The following is a 27350-nucleotide window of genomic DNA, read 5'->3' on the forward strand; positions in this document are numbered from 1 at the left end:
TTTCTCGGACCTCACAGAAAATGCAGTGGTGTTGAAGAGGTTCATAGCATCTCACGCTCTGCTTGACGCGTTCTGGAAAGGCTCCGATTAATTGTGGGGCTCGCCCGGCAGATCTGACAGGCTCAAGGTCACTGGGGAAGCCGCTACTCGAGACACGCGACGAGCCGCAACCAGATATTTTTTTTTCTTTTCTTAGAGACACATCACATAATCCTCACCTCCTTTCAATTGTTCTCTTTCCACCACCATCTTTAACATCTTCCATTTCAACCCCTCCTTGTTTTGTTTCCCACCCTGTGCGTCAACAAAAGAATTTTCTACCTGTATTTTGTAGAGTTCTAGAATTTTCTCCAACACAAGCTCCCCTTATCAACTTTAGGTACCAAGGAATTCCATCATCCACGATATCAAGCTTCAATTCCTAACTGACCTTAACAGCATCTCTCTCCTCCTAAGAAGATCCTAAGAAGATTCTTCAAGCTACAGGAGCTCTTCCTTGTCAAAAATAGGTAGGCTGCTATCCCGTTAACCAGAAGACAGGCAACTGCAGGACTAGTTAAGGTGCTGACTCCGGGACTTAGTGAAGCAAGCACCAAGCTATACATTACTTTTCCACCTGGATATTTCTCTTCTCCTACAAGAGTTCTAGCCAGCAGCGGGTTGTCAGTGAGTTTTTCTCCTCTATATCTCTCCATTTTCTGCTTACCAATTGCGACTAATCCTTGTATGTCCTACAGATCACGACCCGAACCCGAGCGCAACACGCCTCACCGCACTTGCACCACGAACCTAAACCACAATCCTCAATTGAGCAACACCGACAACATGGCTGACCAAGCCTCCAAGACGTTCCAATACATCTACGACTATACCCAATCCACTGCCGGCGAGCCTCTCTTCCTCGCCCTCCAGTCCTCCCTCGGCACGATCCTCACCATCGTCCTCTGCCTCGTCATCGCGTCCTACGTCCGCCGCCTCGTCGCTTTCATCTGGAGCCTGGCCATCAACGTTATCATGGCCCTCGTTGTCGCCTCCGTCGCGGCTGCCATGTTCCAGATGGGTCCCGAGCAGACTCTTCGCGTCGCCTGGGACAAGGTCAGCTTTGCCATCGCATATGGCGTCGAGTTAGCGAAGTTCTTTTGGAGCGAGTGGGAGAAGTTTGAGCAGCAGTCTCAGAAGAGTGGAAAGTATTAAAGGGGATACGAGTTGTCCGTTTCGTCTTCTGATTTTATTTCATGAAAGCGTCTGTTTTTTGATGATTGGAAGGGCAGCGGTAGAGATCTGTTCGGGACTTGTTTGCTGCCGCCCTGGACGTGATATCCTTTCGAACTCCCTCGTGAACTTGGAAGTTTAGTTGTTCTTTTTTCTTCACGCCTGTTTCATGCAATGGAAGGGATCATGACTTGATGGCCAGTTGTAACAGGATGGCATATGGCGTTTACGGTACAAAAGGCATGGTAGCATATGCATTGAGCTCGTTTTTCACCTCTAGTCTTTACACGTCTCGTGAGGCATAGTTTGGAGCATCTCGTGTTTTTGGTGACGCATAGATAAACAGAAACAAGTCTTTTGAACGCCGATGCCATGCAAATGCTATGTAAAACACAAGGATATCTCTCCCATCTATGCAACGAACACCATAGAGACAGACAAGCCCTTCCACCCCAAAACCAAAGCCCCAAGCTGCCTCCCTCCGTTTTATCCCTCCATGCCCGCGACATCTTCTTGCTACTCCTCATCAACCTCAATCTCGTCATTCGGCTCCCTAGGTTCCTGAGCCTCGTGGTACTGTATGACGTCGTCGATGTGACTGAGCACCGCCCCAATGCTATCCTCATCCGTCAAATCGAGGGTCAAAAAGTTCACCATACTAAAGCTCTCAATCAGCCCAGCAACAGCCCTGTTCAACCTCCTGAAACTCGCACCTTTCATAACAGCCTTCCTCTCCGCCGGATTGACACCAAACTCCGCCTCCTCCTCGTCCTCCTCGGCGCCTTCTTCCCTCATCCTCGCCCTCTCGATAGGATCCGTATCCAACAGCGCGGAATCAGGCGTCAAAAAGTCTTCCAAATCCCTCTTCTTAATCTGGCCCTTTACCAAATCCATCTTGGAAAGGATATTCAAATGCGGTACCTCAAGCATAAGCATAGCGCTCATAGCGCTCAACGTACCCGCAAAAAACTTCGCCCTGTCCAGCACAAAAGTCGATTCAATAAGGTACGCAGCGCAAAGACGTACGTCCAGAGCTCCCGGGCGCGAGAGGAAGCGCACGAGGTTCGGCACGATGGGAATATGCGTGTAGAGCTCGATCTGGCCCGGCATGTCGATGATGATGAGGTACTCTTCGGTGAGTGAGTCGAGGGCTTCGGTGAGGAAGTCGAGGTTTTCCATGAGGAACTCGAAGCAGTAGACGAGGCCGCCGTTGGGGCCGTAGCCTATGTCCATGGCGTCTTCGAGTGTGATGAGCTCCTTGATGTCGAGGTCGGGTTGGTGTTCGAAGGATTCGGCGGCTGGGTCGAGGTTGATGTAGAATGTGGAGCGGCGGTTGAGGTGGAGGTGGGTTATGAGGTTGGCGCAGAAGGTGGACTATATTGTGCAAGAGAATTGTTAGCTTCATACCGTGATCTCTTTTTTGAAGTATTGTTTGGAGATTAGAACATACCTTGCCAGCCCCCGCCGGGCCCATGATCATGACTCCAAACTTGCTCATGTTCTCTGATGGGTTCGCTGTGGAAAGTAGATTCCGTAAGACAAAAGAAGTCTCCTCCAGTAGACCTTTGGGAAGTCAATGATGCGAAGCTGGGTCAGGAGCTGGATTGTCGCGGAGAAGATTTTTGATAGATTTCGTCGTCGCAAACTACACGATTTGGACGAACATCGAAAATTGCCGCCACACAGTGAGGGGCAGCACCAGCCACACTCTCTACGTCACCACTCACCGCCCACTGAACACCCCCCTGAAAGACGAGAGAAAGACGAAGGATTAGAAATTGAAACTGCCTCTGCGCTATCTTCGCCCAGACACCTGTCGTGATAAGATACCGTTTTTGATCTGCGCGTGGCAGCTGTCGTTAGGTGCTCTCAACACTACGCTACCCCGTGCTTCGTGGTTGTCCAACGTCCCCTAACGTCCCCTTGCTCTAGCCAACCAAATTGTTGAGTTGTCGCATGCGCTGGAATGGGAATGAATCGCGCATAAAAAAAAGTAATCGCCGAGCTTGCAAGGTGTCCTTTTTACTTCGTACACCGAGCTGTGTTAGGTACTTTCTCTTGTGCGAGAGTATCACAATAGGCACCTAATCTATCCGACCATCCCGGCACTCTGCTGACCAGTCATTTCCGTCAGAGACGATCAATGCAATGGGGTGATAAAATACTCGGTGACTTTTCTTGTGTCTTCCCGTAAGACGAGATTGCTCAGCTTCCCTTGTTGGCTGGCCATATTTGGGGAAATTCAGTCTTACACGAGTACAAGGAGAATAAGCGTCAGCATCAGAGTCGATAGATCTAACATTCCTATAAAACGGAGTCAAATATCTCGTGCTGACTCAATGTCAAGGCTGAGAGGCCAAACCTGAAGAACCAAACGGAAACCTTGATTGCCCGTGCATGCTGTCCGGAGGCGTGGTCCAACCAAAGGACGAATTCGAACCCAGCGCCACTGCAAATTGTCGGCGGGGTTGGGTTGGAGGGGTAATAATTGCAGGCTTGCAGTCCAAGAACAGGGACCCCGCACTCCGGATTCGGCGTGGAATCTCCAGCCGCGGAAAACGTTGAGTACATGTGTGTGAGTAGATTGGACTTTGGAAGGGTACAGCTCGTAATACGGCACGGTACCCCAAAACTCTAAAGCGAGAGAAGGCGAGGGAGGGAGAGAATGACGACAGGTGCGCCTGATATTACTCGTTACATAGGCCCAGTTTCGACATATCTGCATTGATTGCAACTCGCTCGCCATTATTATCTTTGGGGCTGGTGGTTGGGAAAAACCAGGGAAGTACCCAGACACGAGTACGAGTACGTGAGTGATACAATACATACAACAAAGTGAGAAAGAGCCCGGTCCGTCTGTGCTTGCCTCCAGTTGTACATTGACCCACCTCTGACAATTGCGCAATCGCTCCTTTGATTCAGGGACGAGCCGGCAAGAAAAGAGGCAAGAACGAGGAGAAGAAAGTCTCCGGCAGAAGAAAAAAGCTCCCGGTGTCAAGAAACTAGTGTTACCCTGTTACAAGTAACCGAGCTATAGTCTGCCTGTGCAAGAATGTATTTGAGTAACAGAGACTACTTTAGCTTGCTGTCTGAGTGTCTCTGGTTCTGCCGACTTCAGTACATGTGCTCTCGAGACCGCTTTTCTTTTACTGCCGTCAATTGTGCTCTTTCCCCCTATCCTCCTCCCCAGATTCACCAAGCTACTTGTGCAAAAAGAGGGGACTAAGAAAAAAAAAAATAGAAAAAAAAATCTCCCGCGCTACATCAATACTACCTAGGTTTTCTCCCTTATTCCCTCAGCTCTTTTTTTCTTCTCTTTTCTTCTCCTCCTCTTCCTCTTCATCCCTCTCCAAACCATCCTCTTCATCCGGCTTGCGCTCCAGGTAAGGTCCCCGTCCCCAAGTGCAGGAGTCCATTGATCCTCAACTGCTTCGTCGATTTTCTTCGTCAGCCTGTTCATGATTCCTAACCATTGATCCTTCGGCAATAGATATCTTAGAGAGACAGCCTCATCGCGTACTCCCTCGACCCTTCATTTCTTCCCGACGAACCCCTCTTCATCGTCCTTTCACCTCTTCCTCCTCTTCCCTCTTTTCCCCTAAACTCATCTCTCCCACATCAAACAAGATGGCCGCCAACAACGTCAACGGTAACGGTGTCCACGCCGAGCTTTCTTCGTGGCAGCACTACAACCAGGGTACTTTCCTGTTCACCGTAAGTTTCACTGCCCCTCCATTGCTCACCGACATCTGGTGGGGCCGAGGCACATACACGCGCGTCGCGCCCTCACCGAAAAGGACCTTGAGCAACTTGTACACCTGCAAGTAGCCTTGGATGGTGCGGTCGGCTAACCCCTTCCTTTTAGTCCGAGTCCGTCGGTGAGGGTCACCCCGACAAGATTGCCGATCAGGTCTCCGATGCCATTCTCGATGCCTGCTTGCGCGATGACCCCCTCTCCAAGGTCGCCTGTGAGACTGCGACCAAGACCGGTATGATCATGGTCTTCGGCGAGATTACCACCAGCGCCAAGCTCGACTACCAAAAGGTAGTCCGTGACGCCGTCAGGGATATCGGCTACGACGACTCGTCCAAGGGCTTCGACTACAAGACCCTCAACCTCCTCGTCGCCATCGAGCAGCAGTCTCCCGATATCGCACAGGGTCTCCACTACGATGAGGCCCTCGAGAAGCTCGGTGCTGGTGACCAGGGTATCATGTTCGGATATGCCACCGACGAGACCCCTGAGCTCTTCCCCCTCACCCTTCTCTTCGCCCACCAGCTCAATGCTGCCATGTCCGCCGCCCGCCGCGACGGCTCCCTTCCCTGGCTCCGACCCGACACCAAGACCCAGGTCACTATTGAGTACAAGCACGACAACGGTGCCGTCGTTCCCCTCCGCGTCCACACCGTCGTCGTCTCTGCTCAGCACAGCGCCGATATCACCACCGAGAAGCTCCGACAGGAGATCAAGGAGAAGATCATCAAGAAGACCATCCCTGCTAAGTACTTGGATGACAACACCATCTACCACGTAAGTTTTCTAATCTCAATTCCGGCTCCTTGTGTGGCCGAAAAAAAGAAGTAGTGGTCCGAGGTGGAGGTGGTTCCTAGTTCGAATAGCTAACAAACTGCTCTAGATTCAACCCTCTGGTCTCTTCATCATCGGTGGTCCCCAGGGTGACGCCGGTCTCACTGGTCGCAAGATCATTGTTGACACCTACGGTGGTTGGGGCGCTCACGGTGGTGGTGCCTTCTCCGGCAAGGATTTCTCCAAGGTCGACCGATCTGCCGCCTACCTCTCTCGATGGATTGCCAAGTCCCTCGTCGCCGCCAAGCTCTGCCGCCGTGCCCTCGTCCAGCTTTCGTACGCCATTGGTGTTGCCGAGCCCCTTTCCATCTACGTCGATACCTACGGCACCTCCGAGAAGACCTCTGAGGAGCTTGTGGAGATTATCCGCAACAACTTCGACATGAGGCCCGGTGTCATCGTCCGTGAGCTCGACCTCGACAAGCCCATCTACCTCCAGACCGCCAAGAACGGTCACTTCGGCACCAACCAGAGCTTCAGCTGGGAGAAGCCCAAGGCTCTCAAGTTCTAAGTGGAACTGACCTCGACATCCACAACAACAATGAAAAATTAATAAAAAGGTACCCAGCGCCCGCTTTTTCGTGGACTTGCTTCAACAGTCTCCGCAAGCGGGCCAGGATCCTCCTACTTTGTACTGGGGACGTAATAGCCCCTAGATTATACACGAGTTTTACGGGACAGGGAAAACTAGTTTCTCATTTCTCATTTGTTTTCTTTTTCTACAAAGGCGTACGGGTATCTCAACGAAAACCTTGGTTCAGCGCTATCATCATGTTGTCTTCTTGTTACGGGTCGCATAGTTGGTTTCTTATGAATGCTCTGATCTTCATGGCAAGTATTTCTCTATTGTTCCTTCTCATTTTCAACCGATTGTGTCTTGACGTGTTTCTTTCTCTCATGTGTCTCCGGGAAGTGCCCTGGGGCCGGAACTAAGATGTGGGTCGGTGTGACGGTCGACGCGAGTCGTGCCAGACCGCGCTCGGCCTGCAGGGTCTTTTTCTTTCTCGGTGATCATTGAACTCGACATACACATGCCTAATAATGCATTGCCGGGTGAGGAGGAGATTCTTGTTTCGGTGTATCAACACTCGGATGGAAACGACGTCTTTCAACAAAGGCAACGAATTTTCTTTTTGTTACAAAATTTCTTCTTTCTGGAGTCTTGTTTTTAAGATGCGGTTCAAACTTACTATTAGAAAGGCAAAACGGCAGCAAAAGGAGGAAAAACGAGACGTTTCGGGCATTTTCAACAAAACACTTTTTTTCAAGATACCCACAGGCTTCAAAGCTTCGGAAACTTCTTTTTTTGGGCGAAAGGAACAAAAGAGGGAGGGACCAAAACCCCTTTTTTAGAAGCAATGACGGCATCCTAAAATATCGGCGTTCAACGGGGATAATAAGAAGGAAATTTCAACATCTCTTTTCTTTACCCGGCCGAGCCTTGTTGGTTGTTCGTTGGGCGAACCAGTCTTCTCCCCCGCCCTCTTCTCTCTTCGCAAGGAACAAGAGAAATCCAACTTGGGGAAGGGATGAAGCTCGGCTCCCCCAACGATATGATGGAGATATAGGAAGGGGAGAGAGGGATACGCAGGAAGGAAAGAGGAGTAGTGTGGGGAATCAGAGTTGGCTCGACGAGTCGGCTTGTTCGCCTATCTATTTTTTTGCGTTTGGTGAAGAGGAGGAGAAGGATGAACAAGGCTGGCTAGGGGGGTAAGAAGAATACAGATTTATATGACGTTTTTTGCCTTCTTATTTTGCCTCTCTATGCTATCTACCTGCTTGATCCTGAGATGTTTTGCCATGAGAATGACCGATCTACGTCGTCTGCCTATCTGGGTCTCTCCGAGCAGGGCTTTCCGGGTTTCTTGGACGCCGCCCTCGTTATATGGACGATAAGGAGGCCATTGGATGTGGGTTGGGGCTGGTTGAGCAGAGGAGGTTGTTTGAACGAAGTCAGTTGCCTTGAGCTTTGCGGTACTGTGGATTCGCTTGACTGGAGATAAGTGGCATACCCTGGGCAACTGAGAAGCGCTAACTGCAGCAGGAACTGCAATCCGGCTCGACTAGGACGCGCCTCTACTATCTACGAATCAACAAGGACATCGAAGCCAAGGAGACTATCCATCGGGATCCGGTAGCGGTGTCACAAGGGGGGAGATGATCTCAGGGATGACCAGAGCCTCGAAGTCTAATGCAAGAACAAGGCTGAAGGTTTGCCAACACCGCTGCTATTCCAAACATTCAAATCATACGAGATCGTACCTTCCGTCCTTCACCTTCTCTTTAGCAATGCTCCAGTCTCTCTTCTCATGATTACTCCTCCCAACTCTCACCACCCTCCTCCCCCCTCTCGCACCTTCCATCTCTCAACCAGAGCAACAAATAATTCCTATTGACACATTTATTTGTGAATAGGGCCACTGGAAGATCAGTGAATCATAAGCTAATCAGGAGTGATTGGGGGCACACAGGGAAAAAATATATAAAGGCATGAAATTTTCTTTTGTGATGAGATCTTCTTCTTTTTTCCTCCTCATGACTTGGGGCTCACGACTTAAGTCTACCATTCACAGCAAACCCCCCTGCTCCTAGTCTTTTTTTCTCATTCACACTTTTCCACACTTCTTTGCGTTTGCAAGTCATATATTTTCGTTATGGCCAATATGCCCCATCAAGCTTATGAAGATGGTCTTAACCAGGGAACGAGCTTTGACGACATTGTCGTTGGAACAGCCAATGCTTCTGATGCCCCTTCGTATCCTCCGCTGGGATCATCCCTCCCTTTGAACAACAACAACAACAATGGCTCCGGCCTCAGCGAAGCTTTTCAGCGCTATTTGAGAACTATGGCAGCCACTCAGGCCCAAGCAGCTGCCATGGAGGCCACTCAGCCCAGATATGCCCACACTCCTTCTGGCCATCAGCGTAAGCCATTTTCTCCAATTCTCGTCTCTCATACCATGTCCCTAGCTCTATCCATCATGTGAATCCCCATATGAACATCATAGAGTCTAACTGAACATCTCCCTTGTGTCCAGACCACGCGACCCATGCCCTGCAGGCAGCAAATGGCCCTGGCCATTCCCCAGCCATACGAATTTCGATCAGCACCTATGCGAGCGTCCAGACAGACGACAACATCGTCGAGACGCGGGCGGACCCCCACGTTGCGGCCCGCGCTCTTCTGGGCGACGTCTTCCGGGGGCTTACCGCTCTCCGAGCACCAATAATTGACACAGCCGGGCGTCCCCGACCTATCGATATAGACATCCAGGCCTACACCAATGTCGAGGGCAACACCAACATTGTCGGCGGATCGGAACTTGTCAAGGAGGCGGTTAAGACGCAGGCTGTCCGAGGCAGGGCTGCTTCTGCTATGATCCAGGCGGAGGGCCTTCGTGATCATTATATAGATGCTATAAATGCTCTGGCGCTACGCGAGGGCGAACTTTTCGGTGCGCAGGTGGATGACAGCGAGCCCAAGGTTGGCAGCCCCGAGATTTGAGACAAAAACACGATGCGGGCCTTTGAAAGGGTTTTCCTGGAGTCAGTCGTCGACCATCGATGCTTCCGGTCTTTCTTTCTTGTTTGTTTTCCATTTGTTCTGTGGAGGATGTTATGATGGAAATGATGGGTATGATGGGTATGGACAGAGGATGGAAACAGTTGGGCGACGAGCAATGAGCGATGAGATACGAGCATGAAGCATAGCCACATGCAACTTCGTGTAACTACTTTTTGTGCTTTCATTTGTACAAGGATACCCCATTTTCCTATGTGTCTGAAGTCTGCACTCGAAATCGAAGAAGTAGAATTAAAATGAGCCCATGTTTGTTCACCGCGACAATCGTGAGAGATGTTGAAATTGATATTCAGCTTCACCTGAGAATGCCCAGAAGTTAATAAATCTAACCTCTATCACGATTATCTAGATTTGATACCGAAGCCCCTGTCCGTAACCTCGAAGAGAAAAAGGGAGCCCAAGAAGTAGAAAAACGGACGAACTCAAGCCCGTCTGACCCGCGCAGATCTCCGCGCCCCTTTCCAGTCCTGGCCCCCAATCCGAGCCCGCAGCGAAACAGCATGCGCCAAAGACATCGAGCTGGAACGAGAAAACCGCCCTTGAATAAACTTAGAACAGGTGGTGGGCCAGAATGGGGCCGAATTCAGCGCCTCCTTGCTCAGCCCTACCAGCTCGAACCGCAATGGTTACAGCGCAGAGGGCGGTGCAAAAATTCACTAGTTTATTTTGGAATGTTTTTTTGGCTGGGCGATTTAATGGGCTGCTGTCCTTCTCTCTCCTTTTGGGGGGAATTTTTGGGGCCGCTTTTGTTTTGGGCTTTTTGAAACTCTTCATGCCAAGAAACCGACTCTGACGACGCCCTGCTTTCCCTTTTTAGAAAGAGCAAAAGGGAAAGAGAAGAAAAATCAAGATGAAGAATCGAGGCTAAACTAGAACAAGAGGGAATTGAGAGAAGAAAAATATTCCTCAAAAATGACCCCCAGGATAGTCAGGAGCTTTTTGTCCAAGGTCAAAGGCAAACCGGGCCGGAAGGAAGAGGAACAAGGGGCACAGGCGACGTCAGCTTCGCAGCTGAGTGTGGGGGGCCACGGCCACGGTCACGGTCTTAGACGCGCGGGTTCGGGGCCGACGGCGGCAAGGGATAATTATCCGATTGCGTCGTCGGCGAGCTGTTGTTGCGAATATGGGCACCGCGCGGAGACGATGGGAACGGCGATGGGGATGAGTTATGATGGCGGGATGCAGGGGACGTATGGCGTGGATGGAAGATGGTATTCGGAAGAGCGATGGGGCGGCGATGCGAGGCCTCGGACGGCGAACTATGCGGAACAACAGGCATGGGGAGGATATGCCCAGCCTACAGACTTTGCGCTTGTTCGAGCTCAGACGATGGCGCCGGCTCAACAAACACGACCGCGAGCTCACTGGCACGCGCAGTATCGCCCGACAACAGACGGACGACCACATACTGGGCATGGTCACGGCCCAACAACCCAACCAGCTCACTACCCTCCCGCGACAACAAGCTACCCTCCTTCCACCCGCCAAACCCCTACTCCTTCTCCTCCCCTCAACGGCCAGGTCTTCTCTGCCACTCCTCCATCAACCGTCTCTCCTCTAACCCCAACCGTCACAGCTCGCGTCACCATCCCCGAGGGAACCTCTCACAATGACGCAGCCAACATGATCCTAGACCAAATCGTGGCCTCTATCGCCACGGCCCAAAACTCTTGTTCCGTCCACAAACAATGCGATCCCAGCTGTCCCCGACGCATGGGCGTCAGCCATTACCGCCTCCTACCCTCCTCCAACGAGCGCGTAACGGATGAGACGAACAAGCGGAGACAAGCGACGAGTCGGACGCCGCCTAACGTCGGTGCGCGTGCGTCTCCACCACCTCCCCCCGAACTACCCCAACCAGCGACAATAGGACCAGACACGCCTGTATTCCAGTATGCACCGCTAGAAATGCCCAACGTGGAGATGCGACTCTTGAAAATCAAGCCGGCGCTGGCGGGGACCGACACCTTGGACTGCGAGCTCGTGCACATCAACATCAACGATGCGCCAGCGTACGGCGCCCTCTCATATTACTGGGGCAGCGGACCGTACGAGGCAAAGATACTCTGCAACGGGGCCTTGTTCGCCGTGAAGAGGAATCTCGAGATGGCGCTGAAGAGGCTAAGGGCCGGGTTCGCATCGGGCGGGATGGAGGAATACATCTGGGCCGACGCGATATGTATCGACCAGCGGAATGAGGCGGAGAAATCGCAGCAACTCATGCTGATGCGGTACGTTTACTCGCGTGCGCAAACCGTCTACGTCGACCTCGGTGACGTACAAGACCGGAGTCCACGTTGTGGCGGTGTCGCTGCTACGACGTGGGGAAGCGGAGGGGACCGGCGGCAGGAGGAAGCCTTGACGGAATTCGAGGACCCGCGGAATCGCGATACCCCACTACACTACAAGACGGTGTTCCTAGCGTTGGCGCAGCCGTGGTTCGAACGAACGTGGATCATCCAGGAGATCGCGCTAGCTAAGCGCGCCCTCTTCATATTTCAGGGCGAGCTGTTCGAGAGGGAAGAGCTCGACCGGACGCTCGACAAGGGCGCGTTGACGAGGAACCCCGAGAGGATGGAGGAGTTGCTGCTGTCGGGTGACGCTACGATACGAGGGTTTGGGAATTATAACAGGATCAAGGAGATTAAGCAGATGTACCAGCAACAACATCAGAACGACTCCCTAAAGCTGATGCAGTTGACGGGGGATTTCTCGACGACGGTACCGAAGGATAAGATTTACGGACTGATGGCTCTGATGTCCGAATACGACCAGGAAGCCATCGGCCCTTATCCGCAACCCCTAGCGACGGTTTTTAGGAAGTTCGCGGCTCTCCACGTTCGCTACGGACGGGCCATCGCGATGCTCGACAGCGCGGGGATCCAAAGACGGCGCATACCAGAGTACTTGCCGTCTTGGGTGCCCGACTGGACGGCGCAATCTCCCTCGCCAAAGGTCATCTCTACGCTTCGGCCTCTCCGATACGCGGCTGGTGGGCCTACGATAGCTGAGGTGGCACTTGCCGGTGACGAAACGGGCATAGCGGGCCTTTCGGTCCGGGGATACCTTGTTGACACGCTCGACTCTGTTTACGAGATGATGCCTTCTACGACGGATGGCAGTTGTGCCTCGTCCTTTCTCGAGGGCCACAAGCGTGCGCGTGCAGCCTTTGACGCTTGGGTCTCCCGCGGGGGAGGACGGAGGAACTACGGCAACGATGCGCGGGAGGCCTTCGTGCGCCTCCTACTCATGGACGATACCTATACGGGACCCGACGCCATTCCCCAGAGCAGCCCCATCGAAGACCCAGTGGCGACGTACGAATCGGCGCTCGAGCGGTGGCGGACCGACGAGGAAACGAAACGGCCGGCGATGATAACGGGAGGAGGGAGGACGATGGACGCCGTGGAGACGTTCCAGATGCAGGTGGACATGACCTGTCGAGGGAGGAGTTTCGCCATCACGAGGGGAGGGTACGTCGCGCTCGTGCCGGTGATTTCTAGGCCCGGAGATGAGGTGGTGGTGTTTTGGGGCGCTACGGTGCCGTATGTTGTGAGGAGGGGGCCGATCGGGTTTACGCTCGTCGGGGATGGGTATGTGCAGGGGATTATGGAGGGTGAAGGGGTTGCTGGGTTGGGGGCGGAGAGGCTGGCTAATATCTTGTTAGTGTAGGTGTTTATGGCGGGGGTTTTGGCGTTACTAGTTTATGTATGATGAAATTGATACCGAGCGTGCATTGATGATAGATTTAGATGAATGCTTTCATTCTAGCAGTTTATATCTTGCCATGGCTCGGTGAACGAGGAGATCAGATCGACGATATTTCGAAAGTTCAATTGTCCCATCGCTCTTGCCAAGATGCCGAGAGCTGCAAGACATTAGCGATGACGAGTGCTTGTACAAGTAACCTTTGAAGTACTTCAATCTCGATCATTAATCCAGGTACATGTACATTTCAATCGTATATTTACTGTCAGATCGATTGCAGTGAGACCACGATCGCATCGAAGGAATGCCGTAGTTTCCGTTGCCCAGACTGTCTGTCCTTCAAACCTGTATCTAACGGCAGCTAGCCACGCAATTGATCCACAGGTCTGGTCTACACTAACCAATTCAGATCGCGCCATTCACGCCATGGTTTCGACCCCCTCCAGTTCGAGACTCGACTTGGGCTGGACTTCGTAAACTTACAGGGATATACTGAATCAAAGTGACGACGTCAATTGCATGTCTCGCTCTTGTACGAGGTACTTTGGCGCTTCAATTGAACGTTGCCAGCTGAAAGAAGCTCAGCTCGACTGTCGTTCTGGTCCAATTGAAGCTTCTGGTCTGCACTTCAACCTCAACTCAATCCATCTTATTCGACTCCCCTTCCCCCCTTCCCCCCTTCCCCCCTTCACGTTGGGCTCACTAACATCCCCGCCCTCTCTCTTGTCGTCCTCTTTTCTTTTGTTTTTCTTGCATTATTTTTCTTGGATATTCCACTGCTACCATCCGTCTTGGAGACGTCTCCTCCTTCTCTGGAGCTCATCCGGAAGTCAATTGATCTATACTTAGCTACTGAGCTCACCCCCTTTCACCATGGCGTCCACCCTCAAGATCCGCAACTACACAACCATACCCCTCGAGCTCCAAAAAGCCGAGCGCTTCGACGCCGAAAAAGTCAGCCGCGGCGACACCCTCACCAACGTCCAGGGCCGCATAACAAGCTTCATCAACGGCACCAAGTTCGCCACGAAAGAGCTCAAGCCCAAAGGCGACTCGCGCGAATCGCAAGACGTCTCGCACCGCATCGAGCCCTTCGAGACCAAAGATACGGGCCTCGCTGCCGCCGAGCGCGGCCGCGAAGTCCTCCGCCTAACGTTCGAGGGCGCCGGGCACAAGTACCGCGCCGACGTTCCCGGCCCGCTGAATCACTCGCAGACGATGGAGCAGCTGGACGGCGGATCGGAAAAGTTTACGACCGTGTACGTGAGGAGCCAGCACTTACTCGCCGTCTTTTCGTCGACGAAACTCGAGTCGTGGATGAACGAACTCGACGACAACTTACCCCTTTCGGTGCTCTCGATTCCCGGAACGCATAATAGTCCCACGTGCCACGTTGCGCTGCCCTCGGTACGCTGCCAAGTCGCCGGCGTGCGCGAACAGCTCGACAACGGCGTGCGCTTCCTCGACATCCGCGTCTCCGCCGACCCGAACAACGATAGCCTCTCCCTCGTACACAGCGCCTTCCCCATCAGCCTCACGGGTAACAAGTACCTACACGATCTCCTCTCCGAATGCTATGCCTTCCTCGACGCCAACCCGCGCGAATCCCTCCTCATGTCCCTTAAGCGCGAAGGTACCGGTAGGGCCTCGGACCAGCAAATGAGTCGGCATCTCAAGAACCGGTACATCAACCCCAACAGTGCGCGGTGGCTCATAACATCGCACATACCCTCGCTCAGCGAAGCGCGCGGCAAGATCGTGCTCGTGAGGCGCTTCGCAGTCGACGACGCCGTGCGCGACGAATCGGGCGGAGCGTTCGGCATCGACGGACAGAGCTGGCCCGATAACTGCGAGGACGGCACCGTCGGCGGGGGCCTCATCCGCGTACAGGATTTCTACGAGATCGACCAGAGCACCAACATCGAGAAGAAGATATCCTTTAGCTGCGCGCAGCTCGAGAGGGCGGGCGCCTTACGGCACGAGAAGTGTCAGCATTCGGAGAGGGATAGGAGCAAGGATGGGGAGATTCCGTTTTTTGTGAATTTTTTGACGGCGAGTAATTTTTTTAATGCGACGTGTTGGCCGGAGAGGATTGCTGCCAAGGTGAACCCGGCTATTGTTGAGTATTTGTGCGCGAGGCATGCGGTGGAGGGGATGGGGTTGAAGGGGTTGGGTGTGGGTGATGGAGGGACGGGGATCGTGGTTACGGATTGGGTGGGGGCGCATGGGGATTGGGATTTGATCCGGTGTGTGGTTGGGATGAATGCGAGGTTGATCGGACAGAAGTGAGGTAGGTTTTGGTCGTAGATATTGTAGATGGGATTGTGTAAGACCGTGATGTTGGTGGAAGTGATGGAGTAAGAGGAGGAAACGTAGGGACTTGTGTAGAGTACGACTTGGATGAGAATTGAAAAGTTATTAATTGCAGCATAGAAGCTCTATTATATACAAACCATTTATATCAACGTCACACACGGGTATCGGTTGGTGATTCCCCGTCAGAAAGTCGAACGGTCTGGTCCGACTTCTTCTCCGTGTTACCTTCTTTTCTATCTTCATTCTCGCGAGAGTTTTAGAGGATCTTTTGATCAAGCAGTGTTTTTCTCTATACTATAATGCAAACGCTTCCGGTCCTTTTTTCTTTGCCTTTTCCTTTTTCCCCAGCTTCATGTTTTCTGTGTCTTCCCTCTCCTGTCCCTTTTTACAACTTCACGTATTTTCTACTTCTCTACTTCTCTACGCTGAATTTGGGTCCTCCTCTGGACTCTACGCTCGTTGACAGAATCAGGACTCGCTCGCCTTAGGCGCTTCAGATGGTTGCCGATTGTCAATAAGACGCTAGATAGGAATGCCAAGTTAGCCGAAAAAGATCAAGAAAGCTGCACCCAAAGGGAAGGGGAGTCCATACCAAAAGATTCCTCAAGAGTACAGCAATAGTCACCTTGCCCACAGACGGCACATATATGGAAGCCTTCTCCTTAACAGCCGGCCCATCGAAATTCCGATACGACGAAAAGTTGATGCACACGGCGCCATCGCGAATCAACTCCGTATTCACCTTGTACTTGTCGCTCGGCACACCACCAATGATGACGTCGCTCATCGGCAGACAATTCTCAACAGTCCAGCCCTCCTTATCCAAAACCTGGTGACGGGGCTGCTTGATTCCCGAACCGCGCGTAAAGAGCTGCACGCCGGTAATGTCAACAGAGTAGACGGTAGCGCCATCGTTGGCGAGCAGCGCGGCCAGGGGACGACCGTTGACCTCGGAGCGGTTGATGACGGTGATGGTCTTCCCGAAGAGGCGGTTACCGTAGGGAAGGATGGAGTTGTAGATCTGGAGGTACTCGAGGATCTTGACGATGGCGAGCGGCGTGCAGGGGAGGAGGGACTTTTTGAGGTTTTGGGGCGGGTCGAGGAAGCGGATGTTGTGGTACATGTTTTGCAGGTGGGTGTGGCAGAGGCCCTCGACGTCCTTGGTCACGGCGACGGTTTCTTGGATGTACTTGTCGTGGGTGGGGTTGTTGGGGAAGATGGGATAGTAGACGATGGTACCGTCGACGGAGGGGTCTTGGTTTGCGCTGATGATTTCGTCTTCGAGGAGTTCTTTGTCGACGGTGCGGAGGTCGAACTTGAAGCCGCTTTTGCAGAGGGAGAGAGAGCGTCAGCTCTAAGGCTCTGGGAAGAAGGAGTGCTTGGAAGGGCCGATTGCTTCTCCTCTTTTTCTAAAAAACTCACTTCTCCTCGCAAGTCTTCTTGGACCACTCGGCGTACTTTACAGCAGCCGGGTCGTCATTGGCAAGAAAGGCCGCGAGAGCAGGCTGCTCAATACCCTTTGCGCGCATGGCGCTAAGGGACTCCTGGACCTCGGCGAGGAGGTTCCTGGCGATGGTTTCGGCCAGCACGACCTTGCAGGTCTTGGGGACGGTAGCTTCGGCCATTGCGAGGGACGGGCGCGATGCGCAACGGTAGGCTCGGGATGCGACGAGGACGGCGAGACGGGGCGCGGGGAAGAGAGGAGCTCTACCGCGGAGAAGAATTGAGGACGCTATGGTGAAGGGTTTTGGGGAGAAAACGAAGAGACGGGAGGAGGGGTGAGCTAGGAAAAAAAAAAAAAAAAAAAAAGTTGCGCGCCCGGCGCCTATATTGTCATGGATGAATTGAGATGGATGATGGATGGGATTTTTTTTTTTTTTTTTTTTTTTTTGGATGGGGGGGGGTTTTCCTTCCGATCTTGGATCAATGGAGGGGCTAAAACCAAAAGGTGGATCCTGAACCATACCTGTAATTGTACTTGTATACCTCTGTACTTAGGCAAGGAGAGTGTAGATGTACTCTCCAAGTACCTTTGAGTGAGGATTGGAGAAATCGAAAGGGGTAGTTTCTCGCGCACAAGGACAGGTTTATCGCGACGAGAACATGAAGTGACTTTGACACGACTTGAAGTACACCATTAAGGCTGTAATTCTTCCCTTGAATTCCCATGTGAACCTCGATAGGAAGTATTCTGAACTTCATGAATGAATCATCCATCTCCTCGAAGCAGCTTTGCTTTTATCTCTCGCATTGCATTTTAACTCAATTTATTCTCCACCAGTTCGGACGGGACGACGCTTGCCGTCGACTTCGCCAGACCTGCAATCGAAACACAGAGAGCCTTTCTTGAACACCTTACCTTTCCGCTCTCAGTTGATAGTGACGGGAATCAGGAAAGGCACAAAGCTAGAATATACCTTGTACATGGAAAATATCCGTCCAATCGCCTATGCCAAGTTATTAATCGACACCTCCGACATCGTCCTGGCATTGACGCCGACGGATGCCAAACACCCATGTTACCTTCTTACCGCAACTTCTATCCCGTCCCCAGTATCATAGACTACAGTAATTGAACCTCAATCAATTGTCCTCAGCTTTCCTCCGTAGTCTCATGCAAAACTCACGAGCAGCTTGTTCGTGGCTCACAGAGCAAAAGCAATATCAATTGGAGTGATCTGTGTGTTGTTTCATTGTTCCCTTCCGTGATTAGTCATAATGAAAAACGGTGGCAGCACCGTCACCATTACCGTTCCCGTTCCACTAGTAATTGCGCCGTAAGAGTAAATAAACAATCGTGTCGTGGCCTTTCTTAGCGGCGCGTGACGCTGGAGTCTGGCGGAATATAGAATCCATTGTCCCGACATCAACTTGGCGGTCCTTACCCAGAGCCATAAGGAGCCTAACAACGTACTCATACCCATTCTCAGCAGCCCACCAAAGTGGTGTCCGGTTATAAGTATCTGTAACATTAATGTTGATCTCGGGGACGGACAGCAGCAGCTTGATCATGCTAAAGTGCCCGTTCTCGGCGGCCCACAACAATGGCGTCCGGTTCTCGGCATCCCTTGCGTTAACGTCAACCTTGCCTGTATCGAGCAGTAGCTTAGCGATGCTCGCATATCCCTTCACAGCAGCGCACAGTAGTGGCGTCCGCTGAAGGAGACTGTCCCTCGCATCCACGTCAACGCGGCCCGTTCTCAGCAGCAACTTGACGATACCCTCGTATCCCTTCGCAGCGGCCCACCACAGTGGCGACTGGCGATCGGGGTTTGGAGAATTGACGTCGACATCTCTATCTGACGAGAGAAGTAGCTTGACAATCCCCTCGTGTCCTCCTGAAGCGGCCCACCAGAGTGGCGTCCGGCCGAAACGATCCTTCGAGTTAATATCGACCGTCTTTTTGGTGAGTAGTAGCCGGACGACAGCCTCGTGTCCCTTTATGACTGCGCATAATAGTGGTGTCCACCCAAGGAAAGTCGTCGCGTTGACATCGGCTCTGCCTGTTCCGAGCACCACCTTCACAATGTACTCATCCCCATTCTCAGCAGCCCAGGGCAGCAGCGTCTGCTTATTCCCGCTCCCTCCCCAAGCGAGGTCGAGTGTGCCCGTTGCCAGCAGTTCTTCGACGGCATCCCAGTATCCAGCCCGAACAGCCCATACTAATATCGTTTGCCCGTACACACCATCTTCCGGAGTAAGATCAAACTCGGTTTGGTCCGAAGCGAGCAATAACTTGAAAATAGATTTATGCCCATTCTTAGCCGCCCAATATAATGGGATCCAGGTAGAAGAATCCCTCCAGTTAATATTCACCCTGCCAGTATCAAGTAGTAGCTTGACGATAGCCTCACGACCATTCTTAGCCGCATAGGATAATGGCGTCATGCGGGATTCTCCTGAAGAGCTAAAATCGACGGCGTGGAGCATCTGCAGCAACAGCTCGACGATATCCGTGTGGCCCATCTCGGCTGCTACTGATAGAGGCGTCTGCTGGAAATAATTCCGCGAGTTGACATCAACCCCGAACGTATCAAGCAGTAGTTCGACTATCGCCTTGTGTCCATTCAGAGCAGCGACTGACAGTGGCGTCATGCAGTAGTATTCATCTGCAGAGTCAACATCGACGTCGATTCTATTCAGTAACAGCTCGGCAATAGCTGTATACCCTCTGCTAGCCGCTAGCCAGAGAGGCGTCCGGCCACAGGAATCCCGGAAGTTGACAAGGATTGGGCCCCTGGGGACCAGTACGTTTAGGGCCTCGAGTCTTTTATCAACTGCAAATGACGATGCCGTCGTGTGATGGTAGCCGTCTCCAGAGTCAACAAGTCTAGCACCAAAACTAGCATTGAGAAGCAGCCCGACAATAGTTGTATGACCCCTTTCAGCTGCTATCCAGAGGGCCGTCTGGCCAGAATGGTTCCGCGAGTTGACATCGATCCGGCCCGTAGCGAGAAGTAGCCTAACGATGGCCTCACGCCCGCCCGCGACGGCAGTGGCCAGCAGAGTCTGGCCGGAGCTGCCTGTGGTCTCTACGTCAGCACCCTTCTCGACTAGCAGCCTGACGATTTCATCATGGCCCTCCTCCACCGCTGCATGTAGTAACGTATAGCAGCCATCAGCCGTTTTATTGAGGCAAAGGGCGGTATGTTTTTCCAGTAAATCGAGCAGCATGGGGCGCAGATCGGGCTGTTGATCCGATAATATATACGAGGAATGGTACAGCAAGTGTGAGGATGCATAGTCGTAAAATCGGAATTGCTCTCGGGTTGGCAACGTGTATCGCTGGTTCGTCTCAGCAACGATCTTACCCATATTGTAATTGGCCTGACCTCGAGACTTCAGAAGCTTTAGAGCTAGATCCCGGACAAAACCTGATGTTTCCGTTGTGGAATGAATAATCCGAGACGGCGCACCCCCCATCCCCATCATTACTTGCGGAACCACCATGGTAGAGACCTGAGTGTCAAAAACGCCATAGCTGAGGTACGTAACGATGACGCTTGCCATGGTTTTATTTACTCTCTCCATCGTGAATCCGACACCGCTTGCATCCTTGAACTCGCCAAGAAGGAATTGCTTGACACTATGATGCATCAATCTTACAGTCAACTCTTCCTCGTCGACGATAATGAGGCTGCCACAGTAAGACAGCACTGAATATACGTCATTCAGAAGGCTCGCTGGGCGCCAGACAGCATCGCCGGGGACCACACTTAAAGCTTCGCGAAGGGCTTCCGTAGTTAACGGCTGACGAGCCGCCAAAACAAGCTCAAAGATGCGCGTTTGGTACTTCTTCCCTTGGCCCTCCCACTTCTGCAGAATACGGTAAAATGTTGTCGGGAGGTCCTTGGGAAGATTCGCCAGAGCCTGGCGAACGGCCTCGTCTGTTTCCTCCGCGCACAGGGACTCAATTTGGAGAGAGACCCAGAGGAACATTCCCTGCGCACCTCGAAGGAGGGCATCCCGTATTTCAAGTATAAGCATGGGGTCCCCGATGTTCAGTTTCGTAGAACCCGTACATTCCATACGCCTCCCCAGCTCTGTAGTGATGAAGGTACCGATGTCGGAATTATCTTCAGGAATCGTAATGGTGCTGTAATTTGATGTTAATTGTTTCGAGTCAACGTTCGAGATTGTACCGGCCTCTAACCGGAAAGATATACATATAAGTAATGTAAAGGTGGCTTGAAGCTCCCGGAGTTGTTGAAGTAATGCCGCCTTCTCGACATCGTCACACTCATCCAACCCGTCCAAGACGAAATACGCCTTGAAGTCCAGAGGCAGGGCGCGTTTAAGTACGTCGAGTATATCCCTGAAATCTAAGACTGAATTGGTTTCATTAAGGAATGCCTCAACCATAGTGAGGTCTGGGATGGGATGTAGCAGTTGTCGGGCCAGAGAGCAAACGATTGTATGTGCTTTCAAACTACCGGAAATATCATGCCGGCAAAAGAAATAAGTTACTGGGCATTTCGCGCCTTGGCTTTGGGAGTGGAGAATGAGGTCATCAACGATATTAGCCAACAGAACAGACTTTCCCGACCCAAGCTTGCCTGTGCAAACTAGCGTTTGTGAGTCTGTTTCCGCTTTCCATTGCTGATATTCGGGGGCCTTCTCCAATAGAGTCGATTTCCCGATCTTCCGAATCTCCTTCCACGTCGTCTGGTAATCGTAGGTGGAACAATAGTTTAGGACGCGCACATGTGCCTTCAGCTTCTGACGGTGCGATTCGGCTGCAGAGAACTTCGACAACACTTTGAGGTGTGCGCCTTGCTCCTTGATATTCTGGGCCGTCAGCAGGCTCACCTCCTCCTTGATCATATTGGCCCATCGGTCGAGCTCCGACTGGTAGCCATTCATATCGGAGTCACTTAGAAAAGAGGCCAGCTGACCCCAGACCGATTTCCTTGTGAATTTGAGCATCTGGTGACAGAGACGAACCACCACGATGAAATATTCGGATAAATGTGATTGCAGAGTCCTCGATCGAGGATAGAGCAAGGCCATGCTTTCGTATCGGGGAGCCGAGCGACCAACGATCATGAAAAGAGTCGACATCTTCTCGAGGCAGGATGAGAAATTCACCAGGGACTAGCAGAAGATAATATCTTAGTAGCTGAAAGTTCAAGCTAACACGATAGGATCAGGAGTCAACGAACAAGCAACGTCACTCGTACAAGCGTCCACACACCCGACGCAATAATGTTCTGGGCTCCGCCGATTACGATGTCCCCGAGTGCTGCGAATTGCTGGATAGCCTGCAGCATATTGGTCAAACGAGGTCCCAAACATGGCCCAGAGCCGAGTCTATGGCGATCAATCTCGGCGGTGAGGTGCATGACATCCTGGATGTCTGGCGGGGACTTGAGCGAATTGTCTCTCCGGCTGCGAAAGGTACGTTTCTGCTCGGGGGAAAGGTCTGCCTCGAAAAGCGAGACCGCTTGCGCTAGGCGAATTTCAGGCTTTAGAGGCCCCGCCGCCCTTAACAGCGCTGAAGACATCGAGACACTCTGAAAAATAGTTACGAGAGGGAGGAGGAACGAGGAAGAGCGTGCTCCCGCCCTGCCCCTCTGCCTGGAGGGGGCGCGGGCGCACCTGTGTATCCCAGTCTCTGGAGCATTTTACGCCCAATAATTAAGCACCATATACCCGTCACGTGGAGGTGACACTCCAGTGCAAATGCTGGTTGAAGGGGCATCCCAGAGCCTTGTGGCCTTCTGCATCCGCGCCACTCTGGCCGCCTCACATCCAGGTCATTCAAGTTGAGGATGTGTCTCGCTAGAGTTTAGGATGTTGATGTACGGCCAGAAACCCACCGTGCATTTTTAAATATTTTCCATGCTTGCTCATACATCTTCCATTTCCTATCAGGCTTGACTCCATGAGTATTCGATGATGGAAGCTGATCTAGAGACGAACTGGAACCGGAGATGCGACCTCTGGATTTGCAGCTCCAACCAGCCGTACCAGCCCGTCACCGAGTTTCGATATTCTAAAACCGTTATCCACACCGTTTCTAAATCTACGTTCCGTTTCACTCGCCTTCCGTCTAACCCCACTACCCCACTATCTAAATGAGAAATTGGACAGAAACAGCATGACTAGAGCCGCCTTCTTTGCTCCTGCCTCGAATCCATCATTGATAAGAATTTCGCGAGAGAATTACTAAGAATCACAAAAGCCCCTCGAGCCTAGCATCTAATATTACCAGTCATTGTCTTTTGCCCCATTGAAGGCGTCTTTTCACTACCGGTCTGAGGCCAGCTTTGAGGAAGTTCATCTTGTCCCAAGGTCAATATCCTTCCACCACCCCGCGGAACCCTTAGACCATGCCGGAGGCCCCCACATCCATCCCTACCAACTCGCTAGGTGTATGACCTCACCTCAACCACCCTTGAACCAATTTGAATCTAAACGACTCAATCCCCATCCATGCCCATAGCCCATAACACGTAACAACGCCCCCCCCCTGCTGTGAGTCTTGCCAGGCTCCGGTTGTCCTCACTACTACTCATCATGGCAGACTTCTCTCAATTGGCCCTCCAGTTCGTCCTAACCGACGATTCTGATGCCCGAGCCCAGATTGCCGACAAGGCAGCACAATGTATGTGGAATCGCTCCCATTGCTGCTTCATTGTTCTCGGATAGGAAGCTGATATCTAGCCTAGTAATCAAGTCTTCTCCCAAAAACACTCATCCCGTGGCGAGATGGGTCGAGTCCATCGGACCATGGATGCCCGGAAAGGAGGATCCCAGTATGGCCGATGCCACTGAAGGTTCCAAGGGTGATATTATCGCACGAGCCAAGGGTGAGGTTCTTCGTGAGATATCTCAACTTTATGAGTTTAATATTGACTTTTACCTCTCAGCACTTGAGTTTCTCGCCATTACACTAGAGAGGCTGGATGATGATGTCTTGATCGCTGCGCATAGTAAGTGATCTCTACAGCAAACCGCTCCACGGGGAATTTTCGCCAACACAGAGACACTATTTCTAGTCAAGCTTTTGGTCACTTTCTTCGGCGCCATGTTCAGTGTCGATCACAAGGCCGGCATCCTCGCCTCCGCAAAGGCCCTCACCACCATAAGTTCCATGAAGGCCTTCCCCGCCTCTAGCGGCTACGACATCATTAAGAATGTGTGTGCTATGGGTAATGACTTCACCAAGCAAGTGGCAGATACTCGCCTTGCCATCTTTAACCTCTTCCAGCGGCTCGTGACGGACCCCAGAGTCAGCAAAGATTTGAGAACACGCCACAGCGATTGCGACTTCATGACTGATATGCTCGAATTATTCGGAAATGAAAGGGACCCCAAGAACCTCATAGCGTGGTTTTCCATCTTGGTGACCTTATCATCCGAGTATGATCCGTCTTCCGACCTGACGGAGAAGATATTCTCTGCTTATTCTGCTTATTTCCCTATCTCTCTGAGGACCTCGCGGCATCCTTCTGGTATTACAGCAGAGGATCTCAAGGTGGCACTACGGAGGTGTTTTGCTGCGGATGATCGCGTCGCTTCCCATGCGGTTCCGTATCTTATACAGAAGCTGAATCAAGGGGATGGGATCACTGTTGACGTTAAGGTACGTAGCACCCACCCGCCGCTTGGCCATTCCGCGGTTGGCAAGGATATCTTAATTAAAACCCCTTCCAATAGCTTGACATACTACGAACGCTTAAAGAGTGCATCGTGAACTACAAGAATCCGACTGCCTCGGTCGACCCGTACGTGAGCAAGATATGGAACTGTCTCAAATACGAAGTACGAAATGGAGAGGTGACGGAGACTATAAACGCCACTTTGGACGTCATTCGCTCCATGACGACGAGACTAGCCGGCGAGCCTCTTAGAAACTTTGTCTTGACCGTTCTCAGGGAGTGTACTGACGACCTATCCAATGCTGCGTACACCGAAAAGGCAGGGAAACTGCTGGTTTGCACTGCTAGTGCTTCGCCGGGCGCCTTCTCGCTGATCATAGCACCGACTGTGAAGCATGCCGTAGAGAATTTGCGCCATGCGGAGGCTAGGGACCACAAGCGAGATATCCTCGCGCTTCTCAACTCCATCCTTGGAGTTCGATCTTTGTTTGTCGAAGGGGGCCTCGATCTTGGAAAGGAAGATAAAGATGCCATTGAGTCGTCCGAATCTGTGCTTCAGTTGTTATACGACGATGCATACAAGCAGAGCCTACATAGTGATCCTACCGTTTCGAAGAAAGCGGTGGAGGGAATGGGTCTGCTGGCGAGCCAGGCCTCTGTCTCTTCAATTCATGCACTTCTTCTCAACGACGAGGCTCTTCATATCATCGCCTCGGCGCTTATCGATCTCTTGACGGATCGACTAAGCGACGTTGTTGATGAGGTAGTCGTGGCACTACAAAGGGTCGTGATGGTATGGCCACCGGCACTTGACGCGCTTCTTGCGCGAATCGTCGACGTGACCAAGTCCCTCGATGGCACCGAAGATTCAGTCGACTACCTTGTGAGGCTCACTTCGAGGCTGGCCTTCATCGCCTGCTCTGAATTACCCAGATCGCCCGAGTCGACATTCGACTACCTCACCAAGCTGGCTTCGCAGTTGGTTCAGAGCCTTGATAATCTCCTTACCACGTCCGAGAGGCCGTCTCGGCTCTGGACCGTGTACCCTGCGGCGCTGCAGTCGGCTCTGAGGTACTTCCGGGATGCCCTGAATAACAAATTCGAAGTTGACACAACGAGCTTGGAGTTTCCGGAGTCGGTGTCCGCAGATACCTGGGCCGAACAGCAATTTGAGCAGGGCGACAATACACCGGAACAGCTCTACAACCGCTTCTTCCTGATTTCTCTACACTTCATAAGACTTCTCTACCGCCGATCTACGCGACTAGTCGCTACCGATGGCCTTACGCGGCTTGCGCTGAGCGAAGAAATCGCCAAACAAGGACCGGCTTCCGATCAATGGCGGGATCAGTACCTACATCTAATATCCTCCGTTGCCACGCTGACAGTCCAGCAAATGTCGCAGGCTCAGCAGTCGCAACTTCGGTTGTATGAGGATGTGGCGACTTTGTTCCGTGGTCGTGATAAAGATCCAGGTGGAGGAGATTTGGAGTATAGAGACGTTGTGCTTAAGCCCGTTCAGGATCTGTCTGTGTACGGCACTGGCGATCTCGGTAACCTCCCACCCGCAAGCGCGCGGGAACAGAGGTTCCCAATTGCGCTTTCATTGGGTATTCTGCAGCCTCTTTACCCCAAGGTTGTTGAGTCCTTGGTAAGTTACCCTCGCTTCTTTTTTTGGTGAATGCCTGGCCGATATATTAAACCTTGGATCTCTCTAGTTCGAAACTGGCTTTGGCCAAGAATTCATTGTCTCAAAACTCCTCGTTTCTGCAGACGAGGGTGATCATGGTCAACAGCGACTTGGGTACTTCTTGCTGATACTGGCCAATAAGTACAAGATTGAGACGATTCCAAAGGTCCTGGCACTTGCGGAACATCAGCTAGGCGCAATTACGAGTGGGGGTGAGGTGCTTGGTGCTTCCAGCCAGTCGACTAACACGAGGGCCTCGTTGGCAAAAGAAATCTATGGCCTCATTGCTGGTGTCCTGCAACGTTACACTGGGTCGTCGTTGGAGGGTGTCTTTGCCCACTTACTCAAGGGGCCTGCAAACACGGAGCTAGGCCACGTCCTCGCCCGGGACTTTGACGTGCTCTTCCGGCCGCACGAATGCCTAACCAAGGAGTTCCGCGCCACAGTTAAGCCGCTGTGGCCTCAAAAGGCATACGTGAAGCTTGTCAAGCCAATGCTCCCTCTAGCCTGGCCCAAAAAGAGCGACAGCCAAGCCAGTGACGTCGTGCTGGCAAACTACAGCATAGCCATCCTATCGGCTATACCACACCTCGACTACACCATCTATCGAGACGACGCCGCCGACCTCGTCCGCCTTATCCTCTGCGTTCTTCGCAATCTTCCCGTTGGCGTAGATGTCGAAACCGCCCTCCGAGTCCTCGAGACGATTACTAAGGAGTCCACGAACGTCCTCGAACCATTCCTGAAGAGCATCATCGATTCTTGCACGTCCATCATGACCTCGTCGGGACCACAACCCGACGATAGGAGGATGGCTAAGGTCTCGGCGAGGTGTAGGAATTTAGCCATTCTGCTGCTCGGGTACTTGCCCGGTCGGTACGAGGATAGGCACCTACTAGGGTCGGTGCCGAGGATGGAGAGGTTGTTGTCTGTTGCCTGTGGTGATCGGGTTCGGGAGGTTAGAAAGACAGCGCTAGCTGCGAAGCTGGTGTGGGCTAATGTGAAATGATGTGTATGAGGTGGTCTTGGGTTTTGGAGAGTTTATGTTTTTGATGTTATAGAGAGGATAAGCATAAAGTGAGAGTAGACTAACAATGACATCACGAGAGTTGAAGAACAATGAGAGTTATGGGATGCGCTCAAATATAT

At 52.2% G+C, this 27350-nt stretch overlaps 6 protein-coding genes and 3 pseudogenes across 6 annotated transcripts; 6 read left to right on the forward strand and 3 right to left on the reverse strand.

Moving 5' to 3' along the window:
• Window positions 1–825: 825 nt before the first annotated feature.
• On the forward strand, window positions 826–1194 carry SAPIO_CDS8974 (annotated as a pseudogene; the record flags this gene model as incomplete).
• Window positions 1195–1728: 534 nt separating this feature from the next.
• SAPIO_CDS8975 (GPN-loop GTPase 3-like protein) lies at window positions 1729–2710 on the reverse strand (the record flags this gene model as incomplete). Its single annotated transcript, XM_016790489.1, has 2 exons — window positions 1729–2586; window positions 2663–2710. The coding sequence occupies 2 exons, from the start codon at window positions 2708–2710 to the stop codon at window positions 1729–1731; spliced, it is 906 nt and encodes a 301-aa protein (XP_016639792.1).
• Window positions 2711–4839: 2129 nt separating this feature from the next.
• On the forward strand, window positions 4840–6311 carry SAPIO_CDS8976 (S-adenosylmethionine synthase; the record flags this gene model as incomplete). The annotated part of the gene is made up of 3 exons (XM_016790490.1): window positions 4840–4926; window positions 5078–5743; window positions 5850–6311. The coding sequence occupies 3 exons, from the start codon at window positions 4840–4842 to the stop codon at window positions 6309–6311; spliced, it is 1215 nt and encodes a 404-aa protein (XP_016639793.1).
• A 2143-nt stretch (window positions 6312–8454) lies between these two features.
• Window positions 8455–9305, forward strand: SAPIO_CDS8977 (uncharacterized protein; the record flags this gene model as incomplete). The annotated part of the gene is made up of 2 exons (XM_016790491.1): window positions 8455–8725; window positions 8839–9305. 2 exons carry the CDS (start codon window positions 8455–8457, stop codon window positions 9303–9305), a joined length of 738 nt encoding a protein of 245 aa, XP_016639794.1.
• A 990-nt stretch (window positions 9306–10295) lies between these two features.
• Window positions 10296–13055, forward strand: SAPIO_CDS8978 (annotated as a pseudogene; the record flags this gene model as incomplete).
• Window positions 13056–13964: 909 nt separating this feature from the next.
• SAPIO_CDS8979 lies at window positions 13965–15380 on the forward strand (annotated as a pseudogene; the record flags this gene model as incomplete).
• A 495-nt stretch (window positions 15381–15875) lies between these two features.
• SAPIO_CDS8980 (Methylenetetrahydrofolate dehydrogenase [NAD(+)]) lies at window positions 15876–17032 on the reverse strand (the record flags this gene model as incomplete). The annotated part of the gene is made up of 3 exons (XM_016790492.1): window positions 15876–15929; window positions 16000–16732; window positions 16830–17032. The coding sequence occupies 3 exons, from the start codon at window positions 17030–17032 to the stop codon at window positions 15876–15878; spliced, it is 990 nt and encodes a 329-aa protein (XP_016639795.1).
• A 1138-nt stretch (window positions 17033–18170) lies between these two features.
• Window positions 18171–22530, reverse strand: SAPIO_CDS8981 (1-alkyl-2-acetylglycerophosphocholine esterase; the record flags this gene model as incomplete). Its single annotated transcript, XM_016790493.1, has 5 exons — window positions 18171–19999; window positions 20219–21003; window positions 21454–22001; window positions 22088–22401; window positions 22506–22530. 5 exons carry the CDS (start codon window positions 22528–22530, stop codon window positions 18171–18173), a joined length of 3501 nt encoding a protein of 1166 aa, XP_016639796.1.
• An 896-nt stretch (window positions 22531–23426) lies between these two features.
• On the forward strand, window positions 23427–27210 carry SAPIO_CDS8982 (DNA repair transcription protein; the record flags this gene model as incomplete). Its single annotated transcript, XM_016790494.1, has 5 exons — window positions 23427–23514; window positions 23579–23842; window positions 23909–24495; window positions 24570–26162; window positions 26230–27210. The coding sequence occupies 5 exons, from the start codon at window positions 23427–23429 to the stop codon at window positions 27208–27210; spliced, it is 3513 nt and encodes a 1170-aa protein (XP_016639797.1).
• Between the last annotated feature and the right edge of the window lie 140 nt (window positions 27211–27350).

This window comes from Scedosporium apiospermum, assembly GCF_000732125.1.
Source record: "Scedosporium apiospermum strain IHEM 14462 chromosome Unknown SEQ_SAPIO_0132, whole genome shotgun sequence".
NCBI classification, from domain to species: domain Eukaryota; kingdom Fungi; phylum Ascomycota; class Sordariomycetes; order Microascales; family Microascaceae; genus Scedosporium; species Scedosporium apiospermum.